The sequence below is a fragment of the Lutra lutra genome, chromosome 1 (genome assembly GCF_902655055.1).
Source record: "Lutra lutra chromosome 1, mLutLut1.2, whole genome shotgun sequence".
Classification (NCBI taxonomy): Eukaryota; Metazoa; Chordata; class Mammalia; order Carnivora; family Mustelidae; genus Lutra; species Lutra lutra.
Genome location: NC_062278.1, coordinates 161689429 through 161702046, shown reverse-complemented (window position 1 = coordinate 161702046; position 12618 = coordinate 161689429). Strand labels below are relative to the sequence as shown.

General features: G+C 38.5%; 2 protein-coding genes across 8 annotated transcripts in view; both read right to left on the bottom strand.

Moving 5' to 3' along the window:
* TCAIM (T cell activation inhibitor, mitochondrial) overlaps positions 1-8363 on the bottom strand; it is a 47955-nt gene extending 39592 nt beyond the window's left edge. For 2 of the 7 annotated variants that reach the window (XM_047742324.1, XM_047742314.1), the window contains exon 1: positions 8182-8362. The gene's annotated coding sequence lies outside the window, so the exon portion shown is untranslated. Of the gene's footprint in view, positions 1-288; positions 445-7885; positions 8052-8181 lie in introns of those variants that run through there. The other 5 variants (XM_047742285.1, XM_047742301.1, XM_047742307.1 and 2 more) reach the window with 5 other exon arrangements.
* A 1758-nt stretch (positions 8364-10121) lies between these two features.
* The window catches only part of TOPAZ1 (testis and ovary specific TOPAZ 1), a 119456-nt gene continuing 116959 nt past the window's right edge, over positions 10122-12618 (bottom strand). Inside the window, 1 exon segment of the mRNA XM_047742265.1 lies at positions 10122-10398. Coding sequence (XP_047598221.1) covers positions 10179-10398 — 220 coding nt within the window. The 3' untranslated portion in view covers positions 10122-10178.

Here is a 12618-nt window from a genome sequence, read left to right as displayed (position 1 = left end):
CAACTGACATATTGATAAAAAAAAATATCCTATGAGAAAAAAAAAAAACCTAAAAGTATTCCCTAAAAAGTCTCGAAATGCCACATTATTCACACAATAATCACTAGGTAAAACATTATTTTTCCTTCTATTATCAAGCTCTTAGCTTTCTCACTCTCCGTTATTCCACTCTTCTAGAGATCTGTTGAGCAGCATATTCTCTCTAAACAAACCACCTGATGTCTAAAATCATACTCCATCAAATCTTGAGCATTAACTATGCTTAAAAAATATTCTCATGAGGGGCACCTGAATGGCTCCGATGGTTAATTGTCCAGATCGTGATTTCAGCTCAGGTCATGATCTCAGGCTCATGAGATACAGCCCCATGTCAGGCTCCCGCTGGGTGTGAAGCGTGCTTAAGATTCTCTCTCCATCTCCCTCTGTCTGTTCCCTCCTCTCCACCTTCAAAAAAATATATTTTCATGATGTAGTTAATATACCCGAACCAAGATAATGTAACGAAGCATAACTGCCATTAACAGAATGATAGAAATGTGTATTTTAAAGACAAAGAATTACTTTTAAAATTGTACATATTCAAACAACAATGGATTCTTTATATTCTGGCTGACTGGTATGGCAAGAGTCTCTAGGATATATAATGTGTTTAGAAGTATTCATTTAAATGTTATAAAAAGGTGATTTTACTTAACCATTTACCTTTATATATTGTTTAAGACGAATACACAGATACAGGAAATACTCCTACCATTTTGAAGATTTCTGAGATCAAGTGGAAATGCAATGAGGAAAGAAAACCATTTGGACTATCTAAAGGTTCAGTGCAATCTGTGATGGACTGAATTCTCACCAAATTTCTTCAAGAAATAACCAGGATAATATAATCTTAGTTAAGATAGCACAGATATGGGGTACCTGGGTGGCTCAGCGGGTTAAAGCCTCTGCCTTCGGCTCAGGTCATGATCTCAGGGTCCTGGGATTGAGCCCCGCATCGGGCTCTCTGCTCAGCAGGGAGCCTGCTTCCCTTCCTCTCTCTCTGCCTGCCTCTCTGCCTACTTGTGATCTCTGTCAAATAAATAAATAAAATCTTTAAAAAAAAAAAAAGCACAGATACAAGGCAAAGAAAAGACTAGAAGGAAATACATATGCAATTTCTAGCTGGCTATCTCTAGGTAGTAGGATATTAAGTGCTTTAATTTTTTTAATTTCCTAGTTTATTTACAATGAACGTGTGACATGTTTTTAAATTTTTTTAAATCAATGCTTTAGCATTCAAATTAAATGAAGAAAATGTATATAATAGGAAAGGGTGTTGTTCACTTGGTATTTAAGACAGGACCCTACCCCTCTGGGAGATCTGTCCAAAGACAGTCTTAGACTGTAGTCCCAATTTAGCTCAAGAAGAAACAGCTCACCACACTCACACATAATGAAATTTCATTTTTTACATTTTTAAAGGTTTTTTCTCTTTCTTTTTTTTTTTTTTGTAATTTCTACACCCAGCGTGGGGCTCACATTTACAACCCTGAGATCAAGAGTCACATACTCTTTTGACTGAGCCAGCCAGGCGCCCCTAATTTTTTATATTATTAAGAAAATTTATGCCATTTAAATGCAAAGATACCAATAAATGAGCTAAAACTGTGGATAAGAAATGAGGAATAATACTTGAAAGGCACATGATCATCCAAGAATACAGATGGGAAAGGAATGAAATATGCAGCCATGTTCTAACCAACATCCATTATTCAGCATACACTGATCCTAAAAGCACCCTTGAAAAGGCAGAATTACTGAACAATGCAAAGCAGCTTGGCATACAATACAACAATGCAACCTGTTTTGCCTTTTGCAGCAGTATCTTAGAAAGTCATAAAATCAAAATGTCTCCATCCAATGAGTAAGGTAGGTGGTCCAAACAACATGCTCTACTATACACATTTTCAAAAGCAAGATATCAAAACAAACACAACACTGAAAAGAAACTTATGATAACTGATATGAAAAACTTTTGAAGTTTGAAAATTAAATCACACTATAAAGACAAAAATTCTGAAATGAATTCAGGAAAGACTAACTGCTTCAAATCTGATTCATAAAGAGTTTTCAAGGCAGACAGCCAAGTTACACTAAATACATATCTAAACACTTATGAATAAGATTTGTTAGGAAAAGCAGCTCATTTACCATAGAAAGTAGCTCTACAACTTGAGTTAGCTCAGAATTAGTCTCCAAAGAATCACCAACAGCAAAATTGCTAAAATTATAGAGAATGCATCCTTAATGATTTTCAACCATGGAGCACAGCAGTATGTTGTGCAGAGAAATTTTTTTTTTGTGCAGACTTTATGTAGCAAGTTTTAGAAGCATTTCTGTAAAAAAAAAAAAAAAAAAAAAAAGGCAAAAAAAAAAAAGCTTTTGTACTAACTTGAATTTAAACAAGTTTTTGTACTTCAAGTACTGGTTTTCAGTTGTACAGAAAAACTATACATTCACTGTCCACTTTGTAATCATAGGGTAAAATTACTACTGAGCAATGACTAATAAAGGTCATTAAATACTTAGAAATGGGACCACAGATTCTCCCAATGAAAATAAAATGTTCCTAAATACAAGTCTTAACATTAAATCATGGTTTCTAGATTTAGAGAGAACTTAAAAAGAAAAACGCTACTACAGGTTAAGAGTTAGGTGTTTTCTGCCTGCTTTTTGGATGAGTAGGTGACTTCCTAAAAAGGTAGTGGGCAGTACCTGGGTGGCTAGTGGGTAAAGTGTATGACTCTTGGTTTAGGCTGAAGTCTTGATCTCACGGTCCTGCGATCAATCCCAGCATAGGGCTCTATGCTCAGCGCTGAGTCAGCTGGTCCCTCTCTTTCTACTCCTCCTCCAGCTCCCTCTTTCCCTCTCAAATAAATAAAATCTTTAAAAAAAAGTTTAAAAAAATGTTCACATGGCAGTAAAAAGAATTAGCATGTAGGCCTATGCCACATGTGACTACTCCAAATTGAGACACATTTTAAGTGTAAAGTATACATTGGATTTTAAAGATTTGGTACAAAGATAGAATGCAAAGTACCTCATTAATACTTTTCTGTATCGATTAGAAGTTGAAATAATTTATTAAAATTAATCTTATTTTATTTTTTTGCTTTTTAAAAAGTAAAACACAACCTGATTTTGTCTTCGGCAGTTTACTACCAGAAAAAATGTAAAATTACATCCGTGGTTCATATTATATTTCTGGAATGTGCTGATCTAAGCCAGTGCAAGGCAAAAATGCTTTAGTTATTAACATGACACTGTCAGAGAAGGCAGTCTGCACAATGGTTAGGAAAGGGAGGATGTCCTGTCTGAAATCTGTATTCAATTCTTGATCTTGATGCTGACTACCTGTGTGAGCATGGGCAAGTTATTTTACCTTCCTGAGTCTGTTTTCTCACCTCATAAATAATACATATGGTTCAAGAGCTGCCTCTTCTATGAAGAAAGTTAAATGTGAATTAGCTTATGTGCAATTGGTGAATAGGGGAAAGATGTTATATCCTATGCAGTTTTTTCCCAGAATGTTAAAGGTTTGGAGAGATCAGAGGTGATCTTTCTACAATTACAAAAGCTTTAGCCGGAAGTAAAGACCTTAATGACAAAACATGAAAATCCCCCAGTAGTTCCTTTGGTTTAAGAAGCGGATGGTTAGCAGCTTCAAGTTTCCCTGCATTTTTCATCAAGCAACCTGGAAAGCTGTTAGTACAGAAGAAAAAGCTGGAGACTTTCATGTCTTGTTTTGAGTGGTGTGTATTTTTTTCTTCATAAACCCTGTTATTTTAGTGTATCATTCTGTAGAATGTCTGGATTTCCAGGAACGTGTTTATGTCATTACAGCAGAAACACCTGTAAATAAATACTGTCACCCCAAACTGCCCTTTAATTAAAAATTTAAAAATTTTCATGAGCTGAGAGAATACTTGGAGCTAACACTATGCTATAGTCTGCTAGACAGAAGTAGTTTAGTCAGAAACTTTATTGTAGAAAATGTCAATTCAGTAAGTATTTTATTGACATTTGTCTTTATCAAAAGGGAAGAATTACAATTCTAATACTGGTAATAAAGACTAACAAATTTAATACCAATGAAACAACAATATAGCTGTTATCATCTGTCTAGTCACTGGACTAAAGTTATCTGCACTGTATGTTTTTGAGAAAATGTTGAAAGATACGTATAAAATGCTGGAAATATTCATTACAGCCTATCTCTAAAAGCTGAAATGTAATCTAGAATATTAATTATATTTTAGCTCTCTGGATATGGAATCCCACATTAGACTTTTTTCAAAAAATATTTTATTTATTTATTTTAGAGAGAGAGAGAGCACGTCAGCAAGAGCAGGGTGAGGGGCCAAGGGAGAAGGAGACTCCCCACTGAGCAGTGAGCCCCACATGGGATTCAATCCCAGAACCCCAGGACTCTAGGACCTCAGAACTATAACCTCAGCCCAAGGCAGACACATAACTTAGCCACCCAGGCGCCCCCCACCCCTGCATTAGACTTTTGTACATGTTCTAAGGAGTATATTATGCTTAAAAGTAGGGGCTGTCTCAGTACTTTTGTGAAACTTGAATATAATAATGTGCATAAAGGATTTAGCAACATCTAGCAAATAGAAAATTCATGTAAGTGACAACTATTATTATTACATAATTCAGGGTGAATAAAATTCTGCAGAATTCCTTTTCCCCCTCCTAATAAGGGCTTACATATAGGTAGAACATGTATTTAAACAAAACATTTTATCCAAAAACAAATTTCTTAATTGGAAAACTCAGAATTATCACAATAAGGGTGTGTGAAAGTCTTAAAAAATACAGAGCAAGACTACATACAAGTAAAAAAATTACAAATGTATGATTTAATTCATAAACTTTAGGGAAATAACGGAATCTATTGGAACAAATAAATATGACTGCTTATTTTTATTATTCAAAGACAAAGAAAGTTAGCACTTGCTAAGTAATAAAAAGTTTCACAGTAGTACTTCTCTTCAAAAAAAAAAAAAAAAAAAAAAAAGAGAACCTAACTGGGTGTAATAAAATTGTATTGTGCTGTAGGAACTGCCTTTTTTTTTTTTTTTTTTTTTTTAGAGAGAGAGGGAGAGAGGTCACAAGTAAGCAGAGGAGCAGGCAGAGCGAGAGGGGGAAGCAGGCTCCCAGGAACTGCCTTTTTAATGAATTAATAAAGCGGTTTTCTCAGCTGGGAGGAAGAGAGACAACATGAGAGGAAATAGAACTCCTTTTACTTTTGCCAACAATCTCCCCTTCCCCCACCAATGATGGCCAACTCATATTTCTATAGGAAAATGACTATATACATAAAAAATATTCATTTAATTCTGATATACACTCAACAAAATTATTATTTTAAGATAATTGTTTCCTATTTAAATCATTGGAAAAAATGAAAAATATTTTTTTCTGGTTGTGCTGAAGAATCAGACAGGAAATGCATAGTTTCCCTTGGAGTCCTGAGTTTTTCTTAAGTATTTCCCATAACATCTTCTTGAAGAGTGGGCTCAGACAACTAAGTGAAAGGGAAAGCATGATGGGATCAAGATCCTTTTGGAAAGACGGATTAGTGAAGAAACAAGAGAAAAAAAAACAGGAAACAACCTTTAGGGCAGTGGTTGTCAAAGCTGGAAACAGAATCTCTGAGAACTTGTTAGAAATAAAAATGACCAGGCCCCACCCCAGTCCTGCAGAATCAGAAACTGGATGGGGCCCAGCAATCTGTTTCAACATGCCTTTGGGATTCTGATGCACACTTCAGTTTAGGGAACCCTTATTTCACCAGGACTGTTTTTCACCAGGACTATTTTACAGGACTGATGTATCAGAAAACTTTTAAGTTTTAAAAATTAAAAATACTTCTTTAACAAACTTAGGGAAATATCCCTAGATACTCAATTGTATGTGAAAAATCAAATAATCTTAAGTTTTCCTTGAACTAGTTCTTTGTTTTCTGTATGGTTTACCCCGTTTTTGCGCTTAAAAAAATTCTAAGTGGAAACAAGGTTAAACTTCAGCCCTCTGGCAGACATGGCTGGTTGCCTTTTCATGTGGTACAGATCTTGGGTCAGTCTCATCTCTGCTAGACCAAGAACCCAACTTCAACACTCTAGTTAGAAATAAACAGGCCCCAGAAAAAACAAAATCGTAAGGGGCCTGACTGATAACTGCAATGTTAACTTTTAAATTTACTATAAGAAATGTGATTGCTAAAAAGACACGATTTCTTTCCCTTGTAGGATTTAGCTACCCAGAAAGTTAAAATGACTTTTAGCAGATTGAAAATCCACTGCTTCAGAGCAGAGTTGGGTGTTCCCACTTGCTAGTGAAAAACAGTTTGAAAGCCCGGGGCACACAGGTCAACTTCTTGTGTCCAAATTTTTACATGGGTGGTTTTTAAGCAGATTCCATGTAGCCTACTATTCTTCCATTTGGAAAAGGCCTCAGGCATACTATAAAATAACTCTTCAGGCTTGGGAGCACTCTGGGTCCTTAATTCACCTAATTTATCAACAGGCATTTACCAAGTTCTTATGCGCCAGGCTCTGTGCAAAGTACTGGGAATAAAAAAACATTAAGCCAATCCCACTTGTCCAGAAATTTAGTTTAGGAAAGACGGGGGGAGTGGCAAAATAAAGATAATTATAAAATATAATTAATGAAATAACACAGTCATGCATTGAGTATTACGGGGGAAATCTCTGGTACAATATTTAGAAGGGGGAGTGGATTTGAAAGGTATTTTCCAAGGAGACAGAGAACTCTGGATTGAGGCTGGAAGATGAGGAAAGTCACAATTCATTTACAAAGCATCTTAAATGGTCACTATATAATCCACTTAATTGTAATGTCAGCTTGTATTTCATAAAATGAAAATTTCTGATTTTAACCTAAATTCTGTGCTAGGGCAATAAATCTATGCAGTTACAGATCAAACCTAGGAGAAAGAGGTATATAATTTGGTGGAAAAGCCAAATTATGGGTTGTTTAGAGAAAAAGGGTTTTGCTTACCTCTGACAGATACACAAATAGTAACAGTGTTTGTTAAATAAAGGTCCTAGGATTGGTCTTTGGCCATTTGGCATAGTTTTTATTCGAAAGTAATTTATTTTAACAAAGGTTAATATCCTCAGGCTATTCTCACTGTGAACTTATCTCAGTAACTATATTGCAAGTTTTTAAAAGGAGTTTGTTTCGTCAAGGAGAAACAAAAGCAGGCAATTTTTCATTGCTTTTCAGTTGACTACTTCTCAGGGAAGCGAAAAGGGCCAAGACAAAGCAAAGCAGCAAGTCCTAGTAAATAATAAGTTATAGCAAAAACAAAGTACCTAGGTTCTTTAGCTTCCTTCTAAATCTTTTGCTAGGAGGTTTGAATCACAACACTTCTATGGTAAATGGACTACGGGGAAACATAGTCGGAAACAAACGTAAACCGTCTTTGGTTTCTCATTTCTAAAGTTAAAACAGACGCGGTGCGCACACTCCGGGCCCTGGCATCGCCTCAGTTCAGAAGTTATCACGTGGACCTAAGGTGACTCTGCACGCTGCCTCCCCGAACCCCTTTTACTGCGCCGAACAGCCCGAAAGCACCACTGGAGGCCCTCCCGTCGTGCTCCTTACAGCTCTAGCCAGCGTCCGCCGCACGGGATCCCTCGGACCCGCTCCACCTCGCACCCCATAACAGGAGGAAGGAGCGTCGCTCCCGCGGGCCTGTGCGGAGACGCATGCGCACCGGTGCGCCAGCCCTACTAACGGGTGCGCGCCGCAGGGTCCGGCGTTCCCACCGGCCTTCGTCCCACGGGACCCGCTGACAGGTTCCTACCGACAGTAATCGCTGAGCCCCGGCCCTGAAATCCCAGTCGGGCGCGCACCGCTCGCGCGTCCTTCCGGCGCCGGCCGCGGCGGGTCGCTCGAGGCGAGTTCAGCGGGCTGCCGGGGCCGAGCTTGCGCTCTCATTGGCCGACGCCCGCCCGGCCTTCTTCCCCGAGCGCCTGCGCGCAGCGGGCTGTTGGCGAGGGGGAAACCCTAGCAGACCGCAGGCCTTCGCTGACAACAGTGCCCAGGTGACCCTGTTGCCGTTCCCGCTCTCCTGAATCCCTTGCCTCTCCGCCTTCTTACCGACCGGCCGGGAGGGGACTCCGCGGAAAGCTTTGAGAGACGTGAATGAGCCCTCCGAGACGTAACGGGCTAGGCCGGCGGGCGTCGGAAAATGAGTAGACAGCAGGTGGCGGGGCCTGACCGGAACGGGGTGGACAGGATGGGGAGCAGAGGGTAACCGAGCACGCGCTGGAGCCTGGAGAAGGGGCGGGGGGGACGCGCGCGCATGCGCCGGGCCGCCTAGCGCCCTCCCGCTCCGTCCCCCACGCGGGCGCCTAGGGAGGGGGCGAGGCTGGCCTTGCGAATCGCCCGTGGCGTTTTCGGAGCTGAAGCCTTAGGTCGGCTCTCTTGAAAGCTTTTTTAAAGGTCTTACTTAAGTATGCCCTTTGGCATACTTTACAGAAACATAGCTAATTCCTAAACATTCTCTCCAGTTTACATTTTTTTACGTTGGTCCCTTCGAGATCTTGCTATTTTCAAACCTTAAGCATTCCCTCCGCCCCCCCTTTTAGAACTATTCATCTTGGGATTTAGCTTTACTTTGGTCGGTAGCTTTATCCCCAGGAATGGCCACAAGTGAAATTAGGCAAATGCAACAACCGCTCTTTTCTCTACCTTTTGGCACTGTTCAGAGAGGGAAAAAAGACGCCTCCATTTGTTTCATCCCTAACGGCTCTTGCTCTGGACAATTTGGTCACTTGTGATCCATTCCATCCAACCCCATTTTTTTTTTCCTAAAAGCTTAATTTATCATCTTGCGCATTTTAATCTTTTCAGATGCATCCTGGTCACCGACCTCTAAATGGTCTCATATTTCTCTCCTTTCTTTGGTTTTCAGTTTCCATCTATAGGAAGGACTAATTTATTAAGTGTCCACTTACCATTCTCTTCGCTTGTCCTCAAAGGTGCCTCAAACTGAGGGTATTAATCTCCAAACCTATTTTCTAGGTGCCGCATTTAAGTAATGGCAGTTACTCTCACCGGGTTTCTTCATACTAGAGAAGTGAGCATTTTTCTTTACCTCTCCTCTGCCTCACTTCCATATCCTGTTCTAGTATTCATTTCACATTTCATCATATGATAATAGGCATTTTGTTAAGTGCTAGGATTTAACTTTTTTTAGTCTTGGGAGGGTATAGACTTACTCCAGTGATGCTATTACCATATTTTGAAAACTTGAGGAAATACCTTCAATCCCCTTAGTCACGACTTACTCTTTATTACTCACTTTATTCAGACTTTCTAAATGATTTTAAATTCTGTTTTTAAGTGTTAAATCAAGGATTGAGAATGATCACCTTGGAGAATGTGCTACAGATCCAGAGGACTTGAGAAAAGGAGTTTAAAGGTGATTCCTAAGATTAAAGGTGTTCCTAAGGTGATTAGGAACAGCCCTTAGGGTATTTATGTTGTGATATATGTTTAAAATACTGTTTTCTTTAGTCATATCTAATGCAACAAATTACAAATTTTCAAAATACAAACACTGTAAGATACACTAAAGGAAAATTATTCAGATAGTAATTTAAAAATTTTTTGGTATAACTCAACGTGCCCTAGAATTTTAGCATTTGAATCATTTTTCATTAGTATTTACTATTCTAGATTACAGATGTAGAATTGGATTTAGACTCTGTACTGTTTCTAAACTTATTTCATGTCCCTGAAGATTTATCTGGAAACTCCAGTTACCTGCTCACCTTTCCCTTTTATGTCTCCCTCTTATTAAATGCTGCACAATATTCAGTTTGTGATCTCCCACTGTTTAGATTTCAAAATAAATAGGGGTTTACCTAAGTTAAAGAGAAGTCAAAAAGTAATTTGAAAAATCACTTTTCAGTGTGGATAAAACCATCTTGCATACTTCAAACTTTTAGTGTTTGGAAACTATTAACTTACTATATAAACCAATAAAGGGCAAAAGGTGAATATAGTGAAAACTGTATTTTTACTGCCTTTTATTTTCAACAATGATTACTTGAACTTAAAAAAAAAAAAAAAAAAAAAGCCTTTATTAACTAATGGTTACTGAAAAGCCAGACCTTTCCAGCCCACTTCATATTCTCTTTCAACCATTTCAGGGCAGAACAGTGTTCCAAACTATAAACCTGTTCCTTATTAACATTGACGGTCATGTGCTTAATGAAGAGCTTTGGATCTGATATACGAGCAGCCATAATTAATCTTTCCACTGCAGCTTGATATTCATCCTTGCTCCGAGATTTGTTTTCTTCACATCTACAAAGTGAACAACTCACAAAATCAGAAACTATAATTTCTTTAAAAACAGTCATCTACATTTACTGGTACTAAGCTATGAGTCTTTTTTACTGTATTCTTCTGATAGTGGCTTTCAAATTTTTCAAACAAGACACATAGTAAAAGACATTTTATACTGTGACCCGGTATATACCCTCATACATAAAGATGGACGTTTCACAAGACTTACCCTTAAGGCAATGTACTCTATTTTCTATTGTCTCCTGTTTTTTGGAAAGATTTTATTTGACAGAGAAAGACAGAGAGAGAGCACATGCAGGGGAAGAAGGAGGCAGAGGGAGAGGCAGGCTCCCTGATGTGGGACTCAACCCCAGAACCCTGGGATCATGACCTGAGCTGAAAGCAGATGCTTAACCAACTGAGCCACCCAGCCTCCCTTTTATTTTTTTAATAATGTGGTTGCAGGGCTGCCTGGGTGGCACAGTTTATTAAGCTCTGACTCTTGATTTCAGGCCTTGATATCAGGGTCGTGAAATCAGGCCCTGCCCTGAGTCTCACTCTGCACTCAGCAGAGTCTGCTTATGACTTTCTTTCCTTCTCCCTTTGCCCCTCCCCCATATGTGCTTTCTCTCAAATAAATAAATCTTTAAAAAAAATAATGTGGTTACAATACCCAAAATTGATTTTACCACACAAATGCGCTACAACCCACAGTTTGAAAAACACTTACCTAGAACACAGCTAATAACCTCTCTGTATTGTGAAAGTTGATAATGGCATAACTATTCACTGTAATGTGTACAAAAATAGTGAATTTAATGAAACTTGGAGTTATTAGCAGTCACGTATTTTACCTTGATATTAGCTATTTTTAATTCTAAGCATATACTTAACAGGTAGCTAACATTTGGTAACAGAATTGAATTGTAGCTATATGTCTTTACTAAATTTCCAGTTACTTTTTTTAGTCTTGATTTAAGAGTCTTCACTAAGTGCTACAGTTTACTTTTCTAATAATTTTTCTACCAGTCTCCAAATTTCATAAAATTTTTATGACTGTTTACCTTAAGAGATAGGGAGTGGGAAGTGTTTAAAATAGAGATGTGGCTGTTACATTAGGCATCAGTTGTTTGTGTTCACTGTATCCTGCTCTTGGCACCTGCAGGGCCCAACAACAAGGTGCAAAAATGAGTCTCCTTGCATTAACACCTTAGTGTGGGGCACAGAATGGTGCGATTGAGGACTTCAGCTTGGTCACCAAATTGAACCAATCATCACAGAGAGGAAGGACTGGCAGGTGCCTTCTACTACTGAATGTAGTAAGTGTCCTAAGTGGTGCCTAAAATCTGGTGGACTGGGCATATGCCAACTAGATGTAGTTTTTGAAAGCCTAAAGATGAAGAACATTCTCCCTGAGAGAGGTTAGTGTAACAAGGCAGGTCTCAGGATGATAATAATAATAGAGAAAATAATATTGTTTGGGACAAAGTTAAAGATTTAGGCATGTCACTAGTTTCACACTGAGGTCACAAATACCCCCCAAATTCAACAATGAATAAAAAGGCTGCATATATGTGGAGAATGGAAAGCTATGAGAAAATCAAACCCTCAAGTTGGGGAGCCCAAATGCCTAATGCCCCTTATAGTGCACAGAAGTACTGAAGGAGGCCCTCAGAAAAAAATAAAGCTATAACCAAAAAAAAAAAAAAAAAAAGCTAATTGTAGTGGGTTTTTAAAAAAATGTGGACCTAAAATTATTTTCTTGGGTGCCTGGGTGGCACAGTCAGCTAAGTGTCCAACTCTTGATCTCAGCTCAGGTCAATCTCAGCGTTGTGAGTTCAAGCCCAATGTGGAACCTACTTTAAAAAAATTATTTTCTAATTTTCTTCCCCTTAAGTATGGCCTAGGTTAAATGACTCACTATCACACATGGAATTAAGCAAAAATGACAGTGTGTACCTTTGGACACTGGTTATTAGATGATAATTCTTCCTGGGTCTCTGCATTTCTATAAGTTTTGAGAGCAGAGACACTGACTACCTCTTGTTCTGCATTTCAAGGATGTTTATATAGTGGACCACCTTGAAAGACAAAGACAGGGTCTTCTAGAGCTAAAAGTAGGTTTGCTTATAGCCTCACAAGATAGAGATGATATTTCTCTGAAGAGCAACAGGGCAGGCATGCTTATCATTCATTATAATAGGTCCCCTGAAGTTCAAGATTATTCTTCTGTAACAG